The following is a 23,694-nucleotide window of genomic DNA, read 5'->3' as shown; positions in this document are numbered from 1 at the left end:
TTTCGCACAACTTCAGCTACTTCCAGGGCACATGGAAAAAGGAAACGTATGAAGAGGTAAAAGGTCTAGCAACAATTGTAATATACAGAAACTTTATTGTGAGACCAACATGTTTATCAGGGTCATCAAGGCCACAAGACAAAAGCAGTACATCAAGACTACCGTACTAAAAAATGGTGGACAGAGGCACCAGCTGTTCATCTACAGTATAGGCTCAGTCACTGGAGCTGTTTTCAAGACAGTATTATAGCTGTACTAGCTGTTTTTTGTACATCACTTAGCAAAAAGGGAAATACAAGATACAAAAAATCTATACCTTGAAGAAAATCATGCTTACTGTATTTAGCTTAGATTGGTCTCTATACATGGAGAAGGTTTTTTATCAATTAAAAGTGAATGGACAATGTCTCAGTTAGGTAGCATTACTGACTGACAGCCACCATATGGAAACTCAGCATTTGTGTTTAAGACATGTTTTCCTATCAAACCTGAAAAAAGCAGTTTTTGACCTGAGCACTGCTGGCTCATGTTGGCTAGAGATGGGAGCTGTGTCAAGTCAAAGCAGACGGCACCAGAGGGCCAAAAGTAGTTAGTGTTTACTTAGTATTCAAAGAGTTTCAAGGGCCTGGTTGCTAGGTTACCCAGAGGGAAGGTCCCCTGCATGGTCACTGTCATCAGAGCCCCTAACTGTGCCAACATCCTGTAGGCCAACCAATGACATATCTGGCTGAATGTCCTCTTCATCTGACTGCACCAGAGGCTCATCACACTCCTCACTGGCCACTTCCTCTTCTTGCTCCCCTACTGCATCCCCAGTGGACAGTTTGTTGTTTGTGGGAGGGGTTAGGTTCATTTGACTTCTCAAAGATTCAGAAGAGCAGGATTCAAGGTCAGGACCTGTTAGAGAAGACAATTCTTATTTCTCTGTGTAACTAAATCTTCACTCTTAGTGAATAAGTGTCACCTGGAGAACTGATATTCTAATTCAGCATGTCAAAGTTCTTTTTATTTTCATACAATATCTCCAATTGATGTCTGCAATGCAATTCATGATCTGAAAGGGAGCAATGGTCCTCAAATTGATGGGATTCAAACTAAATTAATTAAATTAGCATGCCATATTCTCACTTTCCCATTTGCTGACTTCTTTGATCTATCACTATATGAAATAACAGCTATTTGGAAATTTGCACATATTACTCCTCTCCATAAGGGTAGTGACACACTTGATCCCAATAACAACACACCCATCTCAATTATCTGCTTCAATGCAAGAGTGGTTCTAAAAATTGATTTATATACAATTATCAGAGTACCTACAATATCAATAATATCCTTTCTCAATATCAATTTGGTTTTAGACCTAACTTTTCCACAGCTACTGCTCTCCCCTGAAATTCACTAATGAATGAATGAACATCCTCCAGGAGCAATATTTGTTGATCTCACCACAGCTTTTGATCTGGTTGATCAGTGTCTTCTTTGGGACAAACTTGATGCTATTAGGCTTTCTCAACATGCATTGCTGTGGTTTCATTCATATAATGTTTCAAGCTTATTCTGATTGGAATGCTGTGAAACTTCAATTAAAAGCCTAGTCCCAATGAAACGCCCAGTCCTTTTTACTAGCATGGTGTAGCTGCACATTTTGACAAATAAAGGCCTGTCTCAATTTGACACCTGGTCTGGTTGCCAAGTAGTTCATTGGGTTGTTGGCTACCCACTTCAGCTAACATTGGTTTGCCGTTTAGATCACACATACAAAACTTTTGTCAATATGGAGACGCTACACATCATAAGCTTGGTAAGATTCTCCATGGTTCAATCGTTCTGTTCATTTTACTAAAACCCTGAGCACCAGCAAAAGACAGAAATTCATTCTGACTTTATGACCACTTCAGAGGAAGGGAGTCACCATTTGTTTTTTTGTCATGCTAGTAAATCTGAATGTGTGTCCATTCCTTGATTACCTGGTAAGTTATTCATATTCCTTCAGTCCGTAAAGATCCACCAATCAAAAGAATCAAAATATTTTTTCATAAATTCTAATCCAAGTTATGAAAAATGTTTTTAAGTGGTGTTATATCAGTATGCCAGGTGCCATAATCCTCGACTGCCGTAAAAAGGGTGTCATAATGCTCTCTTTCACTGATGCTCTGTTTGTTGGAGCTGGATCAAATGAATGATTCATAATATGTTATTCGAAGCCTAATATTCATACAAGTAATATTAATACTGCTTTAAATAAACAATTTGATCTTATTTCCTGATCTTTGCTGAGCAACATTTTGGTGTAAAAGGAATTGAAGCCCTGTCCCAAAGATAGTCCTGTTGAGTTCAGTGATTTAAGCAAATAATAGCCTGGGCTACTAACCTAAGTTTTACAGTAAGTTACCTTTCAATATCTGTTTTCTGTCATCATTTCACTCATCATTTAAAAATGCTCTGTATTCTCATCTTAAAACAGACTGCCAATGTTTATTTTTTCACTGTTCCGCTCTCTATGTAGAGATTGATCCTTGTTCTTTTGATTGTGTTTAGTCTAAGGTTGTACTGCTTTTTTTTCTTTTTGTTAGTTTATTGTGGGATTGTTTTTTTTTTTTTTTTCAAATTTTCACATTTGTTTAATGATTTGTTCTTTTGGGACCCCTTGAAATTAGATAATGCATCTCAAGGGGTTTATCCTAATATAACAAATATTAAATAATATTCATTCATTTGAGTTGTGTATGGTGCATGCATTCGCACAGGAGATAAATTAGCTATAGGTCCTTTCATTTCTCCAGGGAGGTGGGCTGACTTAAATATTTTATACGTGGGACAGAGGCACACAAAAGTTTTCTCTCCCAACCCCTGTGGTTACCTGCTGTTTTCATTGTAGTTATTGACCCTCTCATAATTTATGTATGTTAAATTGACTAATTTGCTGATGCCAAGCATCAAGTAGCTAAAGAGCTAATGACCACCATAAAGCTACATGGTCACACCTACATCTGTCAGGTGGCCAGTAACACAAAAACAAATGCGTATTGATGATTTTTCATGTCTGCAAGGCACTCATTAAAAGTAACAGCTTTAAAGGGCCTGTGTAATCCATGCACCCTTCGTTCTATGGTTTTTCCGTTTCAAAACCAAATCAGAAAAACAATCTTGTTTTTCTGTTTTAAACCCAAAGCAGAAAAATGGGAAAACAGAACAGAAATCACACATTTTGTAGTTGTTTTTTTGTTTTAAAATTAAAACAGAAGAACGTGAAAATGTGCGGTTTTAATCCGTGTATGGTTCGTTCTTTCATTATTCCGTTTCAAAACAAAATCAAAAAAACAAAAAATTAAATCTGTTTTTCCGTTTCGAAACAAAAACCAGAAAACACAAATACAGAGAAACAAAAAAATCTGTGTATGGTTTATTTGCTGTCATTGAATGCCTGGTTTTCTCTTAGTTTCTGTTGGATTATACAGACCTGCAATTCTTCAGGTTATTGATACGGACAATTCAAATTATATGCAGCATATATTTACTTGTATTCTTTTATATTGTTGTATCACAAAGGCCTATGCATTGTTGGCAGAGATGGGCAGCATTTTAATTACATGTATTTAAAATGTTTTATCACCTACTATGACAATAGAAATGTCATACAAAAATACATCCTGTGCCTTTTTTCAAAATCTGATTAATCGAATAAAATAATCAATGATTAATCCATTAATTTAAAAAAAAAAAAAAAAAAATATATATATATATATATATATATATATAACACAAAAAACAGCACCTACAAAACATGTGATTCTGTTCTGTTTTTAAATCAGAAAAACAAGATTGTTTTTCTGATTTGGTTTTGAAACGGAAAAACAAAAGAACGAAGGGTACATGGATTCTGTGTCCACATTGCGTTTTTTTGTTGTTGTTGTTTTTTCAGCAGAAAAGCGGTGGCAGGGTGCTGGGGAGCGCTTCATAAACAAAGTGCTGGCAGAGCTTTTTTAAAGGTGGAACATTGAAAAAGACACTGGGTGTGACGCTTTTTCCTTTACATATGCTCACTACTTATTGAGAACAAATCGAAAAAGGCCACAGGTGCTGAGAAAAAAGTGCTATGTGGACACAGGCCCTAAGCTAACAAATTAGTGATGGCTAAGTTGCATTCATCTTGTCTTGATGTATTTCTGCCTGCAAGTGACCAAAATTATTCATACAACTTAAGAAACATGCAATATCCAATATTTGCATGTCTTGAATTGCCTGCGGGTTGTAGAGTAACTGAGCTGGGGTTACCTGAGGTCAGTGATGATCCAGTGCTGATGTCATCACCAGTGGAGTTGAGAAACTCATCCAGTGCCTGCTGGTCTGATAGGTTAGTTACTATCATCTGGTCCAGGGCACGCACATCAGCTCCTATTGGCTCTGCAAACACCCACACACACGCACGCACGCGCACACACACACACACACGCACTTAAGTATTGTATATATATAGTATATATAAGATATACTAGCAGAAATGGAATATAGTACATATATTTTCTTTAGTGTATAATCACCTAAAAATAAAAATTGTTGTGTTTTCATTACCTTAGAATGAGCGGTTTATATCTACATACAGTAGCCCAGACAAATAGAAAAGGGAAAAAATCTTAAGAGGTTAAAACAGACAAACCAAACACTCACTTCACATAAGGCCATTTGCATTCTCGCGTTTTTTTCATCAGCCACCACAGTAAAAAGCTTAACTGCAATGAGCAGCGTCGAGTTACAGTGGTTTGTGACATGAAACTGCTCTGACTTGCTTGTTCCTTATTACAAAGGGGGATGAGTACCACTCTACGGTCTTGCCACCAGAATTGTGGAACAAACTCCCAATTGACACCAGGACAGAGGAAATTGTGCACATTTCCACAATGAAAACAAGTGAACTGTTCAGACTGAAATCTTGAAAGATGTTTTGGGCTGATAAGTAGAGCAAGCCAAAGTAATATGCAATAAATAACAGTGACTGACCTCTGTGCTGTAGGTATCCAGTGGACAGGTATTGCTCCATGTCTTGGTTAAAAGCTTCTTCATACACTTTCTGTCGTTCTCTCAGTTTCTGCTGCATGGCCTGCTCCAGCTCTGCCACCTTCTGAGCATGTTCGGAATTCAGTTCAGCTGTAAACAGAAGACACATCATTTTTAGAATACCCTCTGATCTCTGTATACTTTCTCGTCACACATTTTAAAACAGTATTAGTCAGCAGATCTGCTGTTGACATTTCACCTGATCATCATGTTTACTGTCATTTATAACAGACACCAATCCATATTCCAGTCACTTACAGGTATAGGGCATGGAAATGGAATCACACCAACACACTTCAGCAACCAGTCAACCCAACTCTAGTGATCATAACATCAGGAGAGACTGTGTCACATGATGGTGTGTGTGTTGGATAACTTTGTTCCAAACTGAAATAATTGTAAAAACAAATGTCATGTGTTTACTCAGGTTCATTTAGTCTAATGTAACATTTTGTCTATACATCCCGTAACATTCACTGTGACAAATATGCAATAACACAAACATTACAAAAGAGGTAAATACTTTTTGACAGCACCGTTGTAGGGTGGTAATGTAGTCACTATGTATAGTGATCAAATCACACATGTGCATTGCACACCAGGAATTCTTGATGATAGTAGAGTTGCTCACCTTCTAGCATCTCTACTTCCTTCCTGTTGAAAGACAAACATCAAACAAATTCCAGTTAAATACAAACAACATCCAACAATTTAGAGTTATCATAATTTTATTTCTCAGACTAAAGGCCTTTGCACACTGAGTCAGTTTTTTTCGTCTAAAATTGTTGCACGTCTACAACTAAATACGATTTTTGTGTTGTGTCAATCACGTTAGAATAGATAGAATAGAAAGCCTTTATTGCCATTGCACAGAAAAAAAAGGTTAGTGTAAGTGTGTGTTCAGTGTAGTGATGGCTTGTGGAAAGAAGCTGTCTCTGAGCCTGTTTGTCCTGGTTCTGAGGGACCTGTAGTGCCTGCCAGAGAGCAGCAGTACAAACAGGTGTGAAGCAGGATGGGTGCTGTCTCTGATGATTCACTCAGCGGGATATATAAATGTCCTTCAGAGAGGGGAGGGGGCAGCCGATGATCTCCTGTGCCATCTTGACCACTCTCTAGAGCCTCTTCCGGTCTGCCTCAGTGCAGTGGGTGAACCATACTGATATGCAATATGTTAAAATGCTCTCAATGGTTGAGCAGTAGAAGGTCACCAGGAACAGTGATGTTGTTCTTCCTGAGCACTCTCAGAAAGTGCAGATGCTGCTGTGCCTTGTTGATGACAGCCGTGGTGTAAGCAGTCCCGGAGAGGTCGGCAGAGATCGTGGTGCCCAGAAAAGTGAAGGTCTGGACCCCATCCACGCAGTCGCCATCGATGTAAAGAGGGGGCGGATCTGCCCTGTGCTTCCTAAAGTCCAGGATGATCTCCTTTGTCTTTGTGGTGTTCAGAGCCAGGTTGTTTGCCGAGCATCACGCAGACAATTTCAGGACCTCATTCCTGTAGGCAGACTCATCTCCTCCTGAGATCAGCCCCACCACTGTTGTGTTGTCAACAAACTTCACTATGGTGTTACTGGTGTGGGCATGTCTACAGTCGGAGGTGTAGAGGATGTAGAGTAGTGGGCTCAGCACACATCGTTGTGGGGAGCCTGAGTCCGAAAGTTTTGTCCGACATTTCCCCTGACATACAGAAACCTCCTAGCAGAGTGCCCTTTGCAAGCTAACAATTTTTTTTGCATGACTAAATGCAAAAACAAGGTTTTGTGGAAGAGATGCTCTTTTTTTCCCCACTTGAGCACCTGCCCCCACAAAATGTCCGTGCACGGCACTGCGTGGATCTATATCATGAGACACTGGATAATGATTTGTTATGACCACAGCTCATCACTTCTTTCATGATTCACTTTAGCCCACTGACATACATGGAAAATAAAAAGGATTTAAATAAATTACAACAAACTAAAAAGAGTAAACCATGATGTTTAAATAGTGTCACTTCACATTTTGACCTATTCAGTGAATTTTTTTTTAAATGAGCTCCAGTGACATAACACAAGCAAATAATAAGTGATATGCATCTCGTACCTCTTCTTGTTCTTGTAGACTTCTAGTTGCTTGATTTGATGTTGTTTAAATGTCTGCTGTTCACACTGACAACACAGAGTCTCCAGGTACACCAGTCTGCTCTCCATCTCTTCAAATTCACCTTCCAAATAAGCTGCACAGACAGACAGACAGACAGACCACCATCATGTTCAGATTAAGTTTCACACAATCATCAAAAGAATATGTGCAATACATTATTATTTGTAGAAATGCACTAAATTATTTTAGGATGATGACCACCTGACCAAACAGGACAGAAAATCATCAGCACTGTTTCATTTCTGAAGCTTTCTGAGAGAGACCATCTGAGACTCACACAAACCTCATGGTGTGACTGGCCAGCTTTGCTGAAGTGAGAAAGAAGCCAGGGTTTAACTTCTCTCTCCAGCTATCTTTTTTAGTCTTGAACTATTTCTCTTTTTTTTTTAAAGATATTTTTGGGTGGCTTTTTGCCTTTATTTGATAGGATAGAGCAGATAACAGCATGAAATGGGGAGAGTGGAGGGATGACATGCAGCAGGGGGTTGGACACAGCAGTTTTACATGGGGTGCCCGCTCTACATACGATATACTTTATTGATCCCCCAGGGAGGAAATTCAAGGAGTGCAAATAGTCAGAGCTGCTGCAACAGGCTGCAGACCCCCAGCGCCAAGTGAGCTAGTGTGCGCACATGTCTAAACAAAACATTTTTGATTTCCAAAGTGGGTGGTCGAAAAAGTTCTGATCAAGTACACCACAGCTCTGAGCCCCCTGTCTCCATACTACCCCTTTCACACTGAGGGGTTAACCAGGGTTGAACCCCCCTTGATTTATGTTAGACAAAGATGACCAAATTTTAAATGAATACATTTTGGATTCATCAAATGAGTGAACATAAATTACTGAGATCCAAGTGCAGCAGTAACAACACATGGAATGATATCATCCTTCTTTAATCTATCACATGGGACCAAACAAGTACACCTTCTCAGCCCCTTACTCTTTAAGCTGTTCCTTGGACCCCTGGCCTCCACAATCAGGACAGAGATGGGTCTGAAAGGGTTCTTACTTGGGGGAGAGGAACACCACATGCCCCTGTATGCAGACGATATTTCATTACTGATCAAGGACCTTATATTGTCAAACGTGAATCACTCAACACACCTTAAATGTCCATATGACAACTTTACCATTCCATGTGTTTTTATTGCTTCTTTTTGATGACACAAACTTTAGGGATGACTGGATCTTCAGGCATTTAAAAAATGCTTATGATCAACCAAATTATGTTAACTGCAAAGTCTACTTCCTTACTTGGAGAAGAAAAATGGTGGAGCTTTGTTCCTGTGCACTCCAGATGCACTTGCTTGATGAGGACTCAATGCACAAATGCGCTATTTCTAAATATCCCATTCAAAGAAACTCTCACTCCAGCCTATTCTTTTTGTTCTGAAAATGTTGGCATGTCGACTCCATTCTGTGGACGATAAACAAGGTGCAGACAGTCCTCTGTATCACCGGTGAAAAGGAAATACAGCACAACCTGGACCAAGCAGTGAGTGAGAATACCCTGGCCCACATTTAAGAGTTCTGTCTGTGGTGGAACCACTAAACAGATCTATCAATCAATCAATTTTATTTATAAAGCCCAATATCACAAATCACAATTTGCCTCACAGGGCTTTACAGCATACGACATCCCTCTGTCCTTTGGACCCTCACAGCGGATAAGGAAAAACTCCCCCCAAAAAAAACCTTTAACGGGGAAAAAAAACCAGTAGAAACCTCAGGAAGAGCAACTGAGGAGGGATCCCTCTTCCAGGACGGACAGACGTGCAATAGATGTCATACAGAACAGATCAACATAATAAATTAACAGTAATCCCTATGACACAATGAGACAGAGAGAGAGGGAGGGAGAGAGAGAGAGAGAGAGACACACATAAAGAGACAGAGAGAGAGACAGAGACAGAGAGAGATGCAGGACAGACGGTAATGACAGTAGCTTACAACAACATTAATGAAAGTAATAATATTATAATTAATAATATATTAATATCTGATAGTATACATGTGTGATAATAATCATATGTGTATAATAACAGTAGAAGTATGACTAATGATAACAGCAGCAGCAGGAGGCATCTATCCGTCACACTATCCAGGCACCGCTACAATACGAGTTAACCTGAGAGACAGTGAAGCACAAAGGCTCCGGAGAAGAAGCCGAGTTAGTGACATCCAGAATGGCCGAGTTAGCAAGATGCAGTAATAGGACACGAGAGAGAGAGAGAGAGAGAGAGAGAGAAAGAAGGAGAGAAGGAGAGAAGGTGCCCGGTGTATTATAGGGAGTCCTCCGGCAGACTAGGCCTAAGTCAGCCTAACTAGGGGCTGGTACAAGGCAAGCCTGAGCCAGCCCTAACTACACTGAACAAAAATATAAACACAACACTTTTGTTTTTGCTCCCATTTTTCATGAGCTGAACTCAAAGATCTAAAACATTTTCTATACACACAAAAGACCATTTCCCTCAAATACTGTTCACAAATCTGTCTAAATCTGTGTTAGTGAGCATTTCTCCTTTGCTGAGATAATCCATCCCACCTCACAGGTGTGGCATATCAAGATGCTGATTAGACAGCATGATTATTGCACAGGTGTGCCTTAGGCTGGCCACAATAAAAGGCCACTCTGAAATGTGCAGTTTTATCACACAGCACAATGCCACAGATGTCGCAAGTTTTGAGGGAGCGTGCAATTGGCATGCTGATTGCAGGAATGTCCACCAGAGCTGTTGCCCATGAACTGAATGTTCATTTCTCTACCATAAGCCGTCTCCAAAGGCGTTTCAGACAATTTGGCAGTACATCCAACCGGCCTCACAACCCCAGACCACGTGTAACCACACCAGCCCAGGACCTCCACATCCAGCATGTTTACCTCCAAGATCGTCTGAGACCAGCCACCCGGACAGCTGCTGCAACAATCGATTTGCGTAACCAAAGAATTTCTGCGCAAACTGTCAGAAACCGTCTCAGGGAAGCTCATCTGCATGCTTGTCGTCCTCATCGGGGTCTCGACCTGACTGCAGTTCATCGTCGTAACTGACTTGAGTGGGCAAATGCTCACATTCGATGGCGTCTGGCACATTGGAGAGGTGTTCTCTTCACGGATGAATCCCGGTTTTCACTGTTCAGGGCAGATGGCAGACAGTGTGTGTGGCGTCGTGTGGGTGAGCGGTTTGCTGATGTCAACGTTGTGGATCGAGTGTCCCATGGTGGCGGTGGGGTTATGGTATGGGCAGGCGTATGTTATGGACAATGAACACAGGTGCATTTTATTGATGGCATTTTGAATGTACAGAGATACCGTGACGAGATCCTGAGGCCCATTGTTGTGCCATTCATCCACGACCATCACCTCATGTTGCAGCATGATAATGCACGGCCCCATGTTGCAAGGATCTGTACACAATTCCTGGAAGCTGAAAACATCCCAGTTCTTGCATGGCCAGCATACTCACCGGACATGTCACCCATTGAGCATGTTTGGGATGCTCTGGATCAGCGTATACGACAGCGTGTTCCAGTTCCTGCCAATATCCAGCAACTTCGCACAGCCATTGAAGAGGAGTGGACCAACATTCCACAGGCCACAATCAACAACTTGACCAATTCTATGCGAAGGAGATGTGTTGCACTGCGTGAGGCAAATAGTGGTCACATCAGATACTGACTGGTTTTCTGACCCCCCCAGACCCCCCCCAATAAAGTAAAACTGCACATTTCAGAGTGGCCTTTTATTGCGGCCAGCCTAAGGCACACCTGTGCAATAATCATGCTGTCTAATCAGCATCTTGATATGCCACACCTGTGAGGTGGGATGGATTATCTCGGCAAAGGAGAAGTGCTCACTAACACAGATTTTAGACAGAATTGTGAACAATATTTGAGGGAAATGGTCTTTTGTGTGTATAAAAAATGTTTTAGATCTTTGAGTACAGCTCATGAAAAATGGGAGCAAAAACAAAAGTGCTGCGTTTATATTTTTGTTAAGTGTATAAGCTTTATCAAAGAGGAAAGTCTTAAGTCTAGTCTTAAATGTGGAGACAGTGTCTGCCTCCCGGACCGCAACAGGAAGATGATTCCACAGGAGAGGAGCCTGATAGCTGAAGGCTCTGGCTCCTGATCTACTTTTGGAGACTTAAGGGACCACGAGTAACCCTGCGCTCTCCGAGCGCAGAGTTCTGGTGGGATAATAAGGCACTATGAGCTCTCTATGATATGACGGAGCTTGACCATTTAGAGCTTTATAAGTTAACAGTAGGATTTTAAATTCAATTCTGGATTTTACAGGGAGCCAGTGCAGAGAAGCTGAAACATGATCTTGTTTCTTAGTTCCTGTTAGTGCACGTGCTGCTGCATTCTGAATTAGCTGGAGAGTTTTTAAGGACTTACTAGAGCTACCAGATAATAGAGAGTTACAGTAATCCAGCCTTGAGGTAACAAAAGCGTGGACCAATTTTTCTGCATCTTTTCGGGTCAGGATAGGTCTAATTTTCGCAATATTACGCAGATGAAAAAATGCAGTCCGTGAGGTTTGTTTTAAATGAGAATTAAAAGACAAATCTTGATCAAATGTTACTCCAAAGTTTCTTACGGTAGTGCTAGAGGCCAGAGCAATGCCATCTAGAGAAACTATGTCATCAGATAAAGAGTCTCTGAGTTGTTTCGGGCCAAGAACAATAACTTCAGTTTTGTCTGAATTTAACATCAGGAAATTGGTGCTCATCCAGGTTTTTATGTCTTTAAGGCAGTTATGGAGTTTAGTTAATTGATTACTTTCTTCTGGCTTCATCGATAAATACAACTGTGTATCATCCGCATAACAATGGAAATTTATAGAGTGATTTCTAATGATGTTGCCTAAAGGAAGCATATATAGAGTAAATAGGATTGGTCCGAGCACAGAACCTTGCGGAACGCCAAAACAAACTTTAGTACGTATTAAGGATGACTCATGATGAACGTGAACAAACTGAAAACAACCAGATAAATAAGATTTAAACCAGCTTAGTGCAGAACCTTTTAGGCCAATTAAGTGTTCCAGTCTCAGTAGCAGAATTTGATGGTCAATTGTGTCAAACGCCGCACTAAGATCTAATAAAACAAGTACAGAGATGAGTCCTTTGTCTGAAGCAATCAGAAGGTCATTTGTAATTTTAACTAGTGCTGTGTCAGTGCTATGATGCACTCTAAATCCTGACTGAAATTCCTCAAATAAATTATTATCATGGAGAAAATCACACAGCTGGTCTGCGACTACTTTCTCAAGGATCTTTGACATAAAGGGAAGATTAGATATTGGTCTATAGTTGGCTAACACCTCTGGATCCAGGGTGAGCTTTTTTAGTAGAGGTTTAATTACAGCTACCTTAAAAGACTGTGGTACATAGCCTGGTAATAAGGATATATTGATCATATCTAATATATGAGTGTTAACTAAAGGAAAGACCTCCTTAAGTAGCCTAGTTGGGATGGGGTCTAAGAGACACGTTGATGATTTAGATGAAGAAATCACTGCGGTCAATTCTTGAAGAGAAATCGGGGAGAAGCAATCTAAATATATATTAGGTCTTACAGCTGTGTTTGAGGTTAGATAGGTACTATCTGAAGACAGGAGGTCATGAATTTTGCCTCTAATAGTTAGATTTTGTCATTAAAAAACTTATAAAATCATTAAGGGCTAAAGGAATACAAGGCTCAATAGAGCTTTGACTCTCAGTCAGCCTGGTTACAGTGCTGAAAAGAAACCTGGGGTTATTCTTGTTTTCTTCTATTAATGCTGAGTAATAGTTTGCTCTGGCATTGCGGAGGCCCCTCTTATACGTTTTGAAACTGTCTGCCCAGATTAAACGAGATTCTTCCAGTTTGGTTAATCGCCAATTCCTTTAAAATTTTCGCGATATTTGTTTTAACTTACGGGTTTGAGAGTTATACCAAGGAGCGAACTTTCTTTGCTTTGTTAACTTCTTTTTAAGAGGAGCTACAGAGTTGAGTGTTGTTCGCAGCGAGCCTATGGCGCTATCGACAAGATGATCAATTCGGGAGAGGTTAAAGTCGGCATGGGAAACTTCTGATACTGAAGGACTTGGTATTGAATTTAACGACGGAGTAATTATTTCCTTAAATTTTGCGACAGCACTATCTGATAAACATCTAGTATAGTAACTGTTGCTGAGTGGCGTGTAATCGAGTAAAAAGAAATCAAAAGTAATCAAATAATGATCTGATAGCGAGGGATTCTGTGGAAAGACTGTTAGGTCATCAATTTCAATTCCATACGTCAGAACTAGATCGAGGGTATGGTTAAAACAGTGAGTGGGTTCATGTACACCCTGACTGAAGCCAATGGAGTCTAATAATGAGATAAACGCGGTAGCCAGGGAGTCATTATCAACGTCGACATGAATGTTAAAATCACCTACAATAATAACCTTATCTGATTTAAGAACTAAACTGGATAAAAACTCTGAGAATTCAGAAACAAATTCAGAATATGGGCCAGGAGCACGGTACACTATAACAAATAAAAGTGTTTGCGAGGTTTTCCAGGTCGGATGTAAAAGACTAAGAACGAGGCTTTCAAATGAATTATAATCTAGTTTAGGTTTAAGGTTGATTAACAGACTAGAGTTAAAAATGGCTGCAACTCCCCCTCCTCGACCACTGCCTCGAGGAATGTGGGTATTATTATGACTGGGAGGGGTGGATTCATTTAGACTAACATTCATCTGGACACAGCCAGGTTTCGGTGAGACTGAGTAAATCAATATGATTATCTGAAATTAATTCATTTACTAACACTGCTTTAGACGATAGAGACCTGATATTTAACAGTCCGCATTTAATTCTCCTGTTTTGTCTTTCTGTCACAGAAGAGGTTTTAATTTTTATGAGGTTGTTATGCACAAGTCCTGTTTGTTTAATTTTAGATTTAGATAATTTAGGTGGTCGGGGGACAGACACCGTTTGTATAAAACTATGAAAACTATGGGTGGGTAATTGCATTAGAAGCTCAGAGAAGCGTATAGGACTGCGACTCTGAGTCCTGATCTCAACTCTGGGTTGTCAGGGATTTGAATTACTAATAAAATTTGCCAGGCTCCTATAAATGAGAGCAGCTCCATCCAAAGTGGGATGAATGCCGTCTCTCCTAATAAGACCAGGTTTTCCCCAGAAAGTTTGTCAATTATTAACGAAACCCACATTGTTTGCTGGACACCACCCGCAAGTTAAAACAAATATTGCGAAAGTTTGAAAGGAATTGGCGATTAACCAAACTGGAAGAATCTCATTTAATCTGGGCAGACAGTCTCAAAACTTATAAGAGGGGCCTTCGCAATGCCAGAGCAAACTATTACTCAGCTTTAATAGAAGAAAACAAAAATAACCCCAGTTTTCTTTTCAGCACTGTAGCCAGGCTGACTGAGAGTCAAAGCTCTATTGAGCCTTGTATTCCTTAAGCCCTTAGCAGTAATGATTTTATGAGCTTTTTTAATGACAAAATTGTAATTATTAGAGGCAAAATTCATGACCTCCTGTCCTCAGATAGTAGGCCTACCTATCTAACCTCAAACACAGTTGTAAGACCTAATATATATTTAGATTGCTTCTCCCTGATTTCTCTTCAAGAATTGACCGCAGTGATTTCTTCATCTAAATCATCAACGTGTCTCTTAGACCCCATCCCAACTAGGCTACTTAAGGAGGTCTTACCTTTAGTTAACACTCATATATTAGATATGATCAATATATCCTTATTAACAGGCTATGTACCACAGTCTTTTAAGGTAGCTGTAATTAAACCTCTACTAAAAAAGCCCACCCTGGATCCAGAGGTGTTAGCCAACTATAGACCAATATCTAATCTTCCCTTTATGTCAAAGATCCTTGAGAAAGTAGTCGCAGACCAGCTGTGTGATTTTCTCCATGATAATAATTTATTTGAGGAAATACAGTCAGGATTTAGAGTGCATCATAGCACTGACACAGCACTAGTTAAAATTACAAATGACCTTCTGATTGCTTCAAACAAAGGACTCGTCTCTGTACTGGTTTTATTAGATCTTAGTGCGGCGTTTGACACTATTGACCATCAAATTCTACTGCAGAGACTGGAACACTTAATTGGCCTAAAAGGTTCTGCACTAAGCTGGTTTAAATCTTATTTATCTGATCGTTTTCAGTTTGTTCACGTTCATAATGAATCATCCTTACGTACTAAAGTTTGTTTTGGAATTCCGCAAGGTTCTGTGCTCAGACCAATCCTATTTATTCTATATATGCTTCCTTTAGGTAACATCATTAGAAATCACTCTATAAATTTCCATTGTTATGCGGATGATACACAGCTGTATTTATCGATGAAGCCAGAAGAAAGTAATCAATTAAGTAAACTCCATAACTGCCTTAAAGACATAAAGACCTGGATGAGCACCAATTTCCTGATGTTAAATTCAGACAAAACTGAAATTATTGTTCTTGGCCCCAAACAACTCAGAGACTCTTTATCTGATGACATAGTTTCTCTAGATGGCATTGCTCTGGCCTCTAGCACTACAGTAAGAAACTTTGGAGTAACATTTGATAAAGATTTGTCTTTTAATTCTCATTTAAAACAAACCTCACGGACTGCATTTTTTCATCTGCGTAATATTGCGAAAATTAGGCCTATCCTGACCCGAAAAGATGCAGAAAAATTGGTCCACGCTTTTGTTACCTCAAGGCTGGATTACTGTAACTCTCTATTATCTGGTAGCTCTAGTAAGTCCTTAAAAACTCTCCAGCTAATTCAGAATGCAGCAGCACGTGTACTAACAGGAACTAAGAAACAAGCTCATATTTCTCCTGTTTTAGCTTCTCTGCACTGGCTCTCTGTAAAATCCAGAATTGAATTTAAAATCCTACTGTTAACTTATAAAGCTCTAAATGGTCAAGCGCCGTCATATCATAGAGAGCTCATAGTGCCTTATTATCCCACCAGAACACTGCGCTCGGAGAACGCAGGGTTACTCGTGGTCCCTTAAGTCTCCAAAAGTAGATCAGGAGCCAGAGCCTTCAGCTATCAGGCTCCTCTCCTGTGGAATCATCTTCCTGTTACGGTCCGGGAGGCAGACACCATCTCCACATTTAAGACTAGACTTAGGACTTTTCTCTTTGATAAAGCTTATAGTTAGGGCCGGCTCAGTCTTGCCCTGTACCAGCCCCTAGTTAGGCTGACTTAGGCCTAGTCTGCCGGAAGACCCCCTATAATACACCGGGCACCTTCTCTCCTTCTCTCTCTCTCTCTCTATCCTATTACTGCATCTTGCTAACTCAGCCATTCTGGATGTCACTAACTCGGCTTCTTCTCCAGAGCCTTTGTGCTCCACTGTCTCTCAGGTTAACTCATATCGCAGCGGTGCCTGGATAGCTTGACGTGTGTGGTTGTGCTGCTGCCGTGGTCCTGCCAGATGCCTCCTGCTGCTGCTGCCATCCTTAGTCATTAGTTATACTTCTACTGTTATTATACACATGATTATTATCACACATGTATACTGCCAGATACTAATATATACTTTCAACATATTGTACCACAGTAGCCAGAACTATAACGATAATATTATTACTTTCATTAATGTTATTGTAAGCTACTGTCATTACCGTCTGTCCTGCATCTCTCTCTCTCTCTCTCTTTCTGTCTCATTGTGTCATACGGATTACTGTTAATTTATTATGCTGATCTGTTCTGTACCACATCTATTGCACGTCTGTCCGTCCTGGAAGAGGGATCCCTCCTCAGTTGCTCTTCCTGAGGTTTCTACTGTTTTTTTTCCCCCGTTAAAGGGTTTTTTTTGGGGGGAAGTTTTTCCTTATCCGTTGTGAGGGTCCAAAGGACAGAGGGATGCTGTATGCTGTAAAGCCCTGTGAGGCAAATTGTGATTTGTGATATTGAGCTTTATAAATAAAATTGATTGAATTGATTGATTGGACAGCCAGCGATTAAATGATGACATGCGGCTAAACATGTCATCAGTGGTCAGATTTGGGAGGGGTCCAGAGAAAACTACGGAGTCCGACATCGTTTTTGCATATTCACACACCGAGGCAATATTAATTTTTGGTGACCTCCGATTGGCGTAACCGGGTGTCATTGCCGCCGACGTGAATAACAATCTTACTGAATCTACGTTTAGCTTTAGCCAGCAGTTTTAAATTTGATTCAATGTCGCCCGCTCTGGCCCCAGGGATACATTTGACTATGGCCGCTGGTGTTGCTAACTTCACGTTCCTCAGAATAAAGCTGCCAATAACCAGAGTTTTATCCTCAGCGGGTGTGTCGCTGAGTGGGGAAAAGCGGTTGGAAACGTGAACAGGCTGGTGATGAGCCGTGGGCTTCGGCTTGGAGCTGTGCCTCTGGCGAACAGTTACCCAACCTCCTGGCTGAACAGGAGTTACCAGAGGACCGCTAGCGGAGGCTATGCTATGTGCCTCCGTACCGGCTACAGGGGGCTGGCTAACTACCGCAGCTACTGAATGGTTTTCCATGGTGCGGAGCCGCGCTTCTAATTCACTAAGCCTCACCTCCAACGCAGCAAATAAGCTACACTTGTTACAATTACCACTGTCGCTCAAGGAGGCAGAGGCATAGCTAAACATTTGGCACATTTGGTCCAGTTTTCTAGTGTCTAGGTACATGTCTGTACATGTCCATTGTTTTAAAAAGGTAATATACTGAAAGTTTTCTATGGAAACAGAGCTTTAGAAAATAAAGTTTAATTCTGTTTCAAGTTTAATTAATTAATTAATTAATTAAATTCAGTGTAAAAAATTAAAATGGATGAGCTGAAGTTAAATCTGTTCACCAAATGTTCTGGAGCATTTGATATGATTGAATTTGATAATTTGAATATCATTAATAATTAATTAATACTATCAATACTATTGTATATCACGGCGAATCCCGTTCAGGCGGAGATGGCTCACGCACAAGCCGGGCCAGAGAGGGACGCAGCGACGGAGGGAGAGGCGCCGACGGAGGAGCCCGCTGCGCCAACACCACCCACTGTGCTGTCCGCGATGTGTGACCTGTTCGGGAAGACATACAGGGAGAGTGTTGCACCTGCTACCTCCCTGCCTACCCTTTTTGAAGACGAAATGAAACGTTACCAGAATGAGACACCACTACGAGCCGACCATGATCCACTGTTGTGGTGGAAAACTACCACACTGAAGTAGCAAACATTGCTCAGATAGTGAGGCAGAAGTTGATCATACCTGGCACTTCAGTGAGGTCAGAACGGGTGTTTTCATCCGAGTGTCCCGTTTGTATTGCGTCAGCAATAAGCATCTTATTTTTTGTGGGGGTTTTTTTTGTAAAAAAAAAAAAAAATTAAATTAAATTTAAAAAAAATAAAAATAATAAATTCTAATATTATTCGAACTCTACTAAATTAATTCGAAAATATTCAAACTCAATTTCATGGTGCTTTTGACAGTCCTATCATACGCACATGACGGCAGGAGAGGACGGCAGTGCGTGAATGGATTTACCCCTCCCACTTATGGTAGTTTTACTATTTCTTATCCCGTGCGAATTGGCCATTAGTATTACTGATGTCCTGTGGTAAAGTGACATTACCCCACGTGCCCATGTAAAACCAATCCCGTCCGAATAGTGCTAAAGACACTCAATGACAAGAGCTTTCCCCCTGTTCATTACGCTAATGAACCAACTCACCTGGCTGCCAGACGATGCACGGCAGTGAACGCTCTTGTCGTCCAGTCTCTTTGGTGGAGAGAGACAAGGAAAACAAACATGCATGTATATGGCAATTAATTGTGGCCGGAAAAGTTACTGTCTCCCTTTTAATTTACCGTGCAATTAACCGACTTATCGCATATCGCAACAGGCCTAGATGCCATTTTTGGGTTGTTTTTAAAATTTTCATTGCAGCTTGCCAACTGACTACCAAATGGGTAATTATGGGACCAAACTGTAATTTAGCTTTCTTAAGAGTGATTGCTGAATAAACTACATCCTGGAGTCTAGGAGTGCACTAAATATTCTTCAATAGATCGCCAAGACGTCTGCGAATGTGGATCAAACCAAACAGATAGAGATCTCAAATTATACGCCAAAGTATATAATTTCAGATTGGGGAGAGATAATCCACCAGCAGTTCTGTCACGTTGCAGAGTAGACAGTTTCACTCTTGGTTGTTTCCCTTTCCATATAAATTTTGATATGATAGAGAGAAAATTCTCCCAATACTTTGGTGGAGGAGGCAAAGGAATCATTGAAGAGAAAAAATTAATATGAGGTAAAATATCCATCTTTATAATCTAAACACGTGCTTGGAATGAAAATGACAGGTGAAAGTGGTTAGACCACCTCATTAAGTCTGCCTCAATTTTCTTGAAAGTATTTGTAAAATTGGAATGTACGATAGAATGAAGATTAGGATGAATTTCAATACCTAGATATGTAAAGGTTTTCCTTAATTGGTATGTTAAAGGAACTCAAAAGATTGTCAATGCCTGAATTAAGTGGCATCAGTGCAGACTTAGACCAATTTATCTTATAACCAGAAAAACTTCCAAATTCATTGAAAAGAGTTAAAATATGAGCAGGGTCCAAAACTAATACTCGCCACTCGCCAATTACGGGTAGATTTTGTCTCTGGCTGGTAAATTTTTAAGACCACTCGCCACTCTGGCGAGTTATTTTTTTATCAGCGAAAAATACATTTTTTGTTACTGGAGAACGATCAAATCAAATCAACTTTATTTATATGGTGCTTTTCATACGACAGTAACACAAAGTGCCTCATAGAGGTTAAAAACAACAAAGAATCAAAACAGAAAACAAAAAAGAAAAGAGGAAACCCAACCCTCCCACCCCACATAGAGATACATAAGTATACACATACGCACACACACACACACCCACACCCACTAGCTATCACTAAAGAGACATGGCCGAGCACCGAGACCCAAGGCAAAGAAAAAGCCACCTCTGGGGGCCGTCCACACTGGGAGGGCCCACGGACCACGGCCACAGGGTGTGCCGCCGTAGACACCACCCCGACCCGGGTAGACAGGAGACTCTACACCGAGGTGCAGTGGCCTTCAGCCACCCAGGTCAGAGCTGTCCACGGGACGGCACCCCCATCGTTAGACCAGGAACAACTCTCAGTGTGGTAGGCCCCCATGAGGAAACACTGGAGCTATAAACGGACTAAAACAGTAAGATAGGATAAAAGGTATAAAAAGAACCAAATAAACAAAAAGCTATTTAGCTCATAAAATTAAGTTAAAGGGGAAGTTCCGTTTTTTACAACCTGGACCTTATTTCTGGCATTAAATACGGTTGTTTACTCACCCAGATAAGTTTGGTGTCATTTGGAGTCCTTCGGAAGATATTTAGATCTGCGAGAGCCGCGTACATCCATATAGTGGGAATGATCGGGGCACCGACAATGAGGCTCTAAATAACACATTATCTGCCCCGAAACGCGTTCATTTCACCAATATGTTTTTATGAATTGCTAGAGTTGCTTGTCATCATCATCGGGTCATTTATACTGACCTACTAACCTCTGACCTGGATGATGTCATCCAGGTGCGCGCGCCACCGCACACCCAGCCGCAGCACGGCTTTGTTTACAACTGGAATTTGCTACTGTTAGTTTTTTGAAACATGGCTGAATATTTGTCAGATTTTGAGGTTGTGGACGACAACTTTGAATATGATGGACGTCCTTACCGTTTTGAGCCAGAGTATACGGATGAGGAGCTCTTTGAAAGGAGGATGCGGAGGCAGAGAGAGGAACAGCTGGCCAGAGAACAACAAACCGCTGCACGTCCGAGAATAGATGCTAACTGGTGGTGTTCTTGTGGGCAATGTTCCACTATGCCAACAGAGGAGGAATGCCTTTGTTGCTCCGAGTGGGATTTGAGGCCAGGAGATACACGTCTGGATGTCTCCAGAAATGACTGTCTCACAACTACAGAGGATTTCACTTCTATGATCAACCGGGCTGTTTTTTTCGTGTCCCGAAAGTAAACTGGAAGAGGCAGCCAAAGCCTGCAGGACCGAACGGGCAACTTTCGATTGAGTAAGTAGCCTACACACATGCATAAATTGTTTATTTTCCTTGAATTTGTTTGCTTGATAAGTAAATAACTATGAGAATTTACATTTCTTTAGTTTCTTCTCATCACTTGTGTAGAACGACCCGCACACTGCAAAAAAAAGCAGAGGCACTTCTTATGCAAAACGTGAATTTATTATTACACAGTGCTCAGTGACAAAAAGTGAGAAACAGAAAGGTGAACATTTCGGTGGTAAAGAGGACTGTCTTTACGAATTGCCTCTGTTTTTTTTTTTTGTTTTTTTTTTTCAGAGGTTAGTAGGTCAGTATAAATGACCCGGATGATGATGACAAGCAACTCTAGCGATTCATAAAAACATATTGGTGTAATGAACGAGTTTTGTGGCAGATAATGTGTTATTTAGAGCCTCATTGTCGGTGCCCCGATCATTCCCACTATATGGATGTACGCGGCTCTCGCGGATCTAAATATCTTCCGAAGGACTCCAAATGACACCAAACTTATCTGGGTGAGTAAACAACCGTATTTAATGCCAGAAATAAGGTCCGGGTTGTAAAAAACAAAACTTCCCCTTTAATAGCTAGATAAGAATGATCTAAAACAGAGACATAAAATGCATCAAAACTAAAACCTATAACTAAAATAGCAAAAGATAAAGGTTACATGAGATAAGAACGTAAAAACAGCATTTTTAAAAACAAAACAAAAACAAAAACAAAAAACAAATAGATAAATCGTTTAAAAGCCTGATAAAAGGAATTTAAAATAGATAAATAAAGAAATCAGTTATAAGCCTGATTAAAAAGATGAGTCTTGAGCCTCTTTTTAAAAACATCAACAGTCTCTGGCAGGCTGTTCCACAATTGGGGGCCATAATAACTAAATGCCGCCTCCCCGTGTGTTTTAGTCCTAACTTGTGGTATGGTTAAAAGGCCTGTGCCAGAGGACCTCAGGGTCTGCAAGGGTTGATATGGTAAAAGCAGGTCAGATAAATAAGAAGGCCCAAGACCGTTAAGACATTTAAAAACTAATAAAAGAACCTTAAAATCGATCCTGAAGGGCACGGGGAGCCAATGCAGCAAGTTTAAAACTGGTGTAATGTGCTCCCGCCCTCTGGTCCTTGTCAGCACTCGTGCAGCTGAATTCTGTAATAATTGTAGATTTGAGATACTCTTTTTGGGAAGACCAGAGAGCAGGGCATTACAATAATCTAACCTACAGGAGATAAAAGCATGCATCAGCACCTCCGTGCTGGCCTGAGAGAGAAACGGGCGGACTCTGGCTATATTCTTAAGGTGGTAGAAACCTACCTTTGTTATGTTTTTAATATGTGGAATAAAACAGAGCTCAGAGTCAAAAATCACACCCAGACTTTTTACAGATCGTGTTGGTTTAAAATCCTGTAGTTTTGGTAAAAGTTTCTCTCTCTGGCCTTCAGAACCAATGACTAAAACCTCTGTTTTGTCCTGGTTGAGCTGTGGGAAATTCGCTGCCATCCATGACTTTATGGCTAAAATGCAGTTAAAAAGGGCATCAATTGGCCCTGTGTCATCAGGAGACACGGCGATGTACAGTTGCGTATCATCAACATAACTATGAAAGCTGATGCCGTGCCTCCTGATGATGTCCCCAAGGGGAAGCATGTAGAGATTAAAAAGAGTTGGGCCTAAAATTGACCCCTGGGGGACCCCACACTTTATATCATGGGTTCCTGAGGAACATGTATCCATACTTACAAAGAAGTGTCGATCAGTAAGGTAAGAGACGAACCAGTTAAAAACAGTACCAGAGAGGCCGACCAGGTGCCTCAGTCTATTTCATAAAATGTGATGGTCTACTGTATCGAAGGCAGCGGTTATATCCAGTAAAACCAAGACTGTGAGTTTATAGTTATCTAAATTGCACCTGATGTCGTTTAAAATCTTTAAAAGGGCTGTCTTGGTACTGTGGTTGATCCTAAAACCAGACTGATACTTCTCTATAGTGTTATTTGTATCTAAAAAATCATTTATTTGGGTAAAAACCAGTTTTTCTAAAATTTTGCTTAAAAATGGTAAGTTGTATACAGGCCGATAATTATTAAAAATGTTGGGGTCTAAATTGCTCTTCTTCAGAAGGGGCTTCACCACTGCCGTTTTCAAGGAGGTCGGGAAGACACCCGTCTGAAGAGAGCAATTCACCATGTATAGTAGCTGTTCCTCAAAGAATCCATAAAACGTTTTAAAAAACGGTGTGGGAATTGGGTCTAAAAGGCAAGTTGTGGGCTTTACTTGGGAGAAAACTCAACCAAGTGTCCTCGCATCAACCAGGGCAAAACTCTCCAGTGTTTCCTCAGGTAAAAGCAATGATCCAGGTGTGTCGACAGTTAAAATCTGTTGAGATAAAAGACTGGATCT

At 40.6% G+C, this 23,694-nt stretch overlaps 1 protein-coding gene across 1 annotated transcript in view; it reads right to left on the bottom strand.

Annotated features, from left to right (window-relative positions):
• Nucleotides 1-75: 75 nt before the first annotated feature.
• Nucleotides 76-23,694, bottom strand: part of LOC117264708 (dysbindin-A-like) — a 65,092-nt gene continuing 41,473 nt past the window's right edge. Inside the window, exons 6-10 of the mRNA XM_033638898.2 lie at nt 7,138-7,270; nt 5,690-5,712; nt 5,002-5,148; nt 4,279-4,407; nt 76-897 (exon numbers count right to left, since the gene is read on the bottom strand). Of these exons, the coding sequence (XP_033494789.1) occupies nt 638-897; nt 4,279-4,407; nt 5,002-5,148; nt 5,690-5,712; nt 7,138-7,270 (692 nt within the window). The 3' untranslated portion in view covers nt 76-637. The remainder of the gene's footprint in view (nt 898-4,278; nt 4,408-5,001; nt 5,149-5,689; nt 5,713-7,137; nt 7,271-23,694) is intronic.

Source organism: Epinephelus lanceolatus, chromosome 10 (genome assembly GCF_041903045.1).
Source record: "Epinephelus lanceolatus isolate andai-2023 chromosome 10, ASM4190304v1, whole genome shotgun sequence".
Lineage (NCBI taxonomy): Eukaryota > Metazoa > Chordata > Actinopteri > Perciformes > Serranidae > Epinephelus > Epinephelus lanceolatus.
Note: the sequence above shows the minus strand (reverse complement) of the source record. Positions and strands in the feature narration are given on the sequence as shown.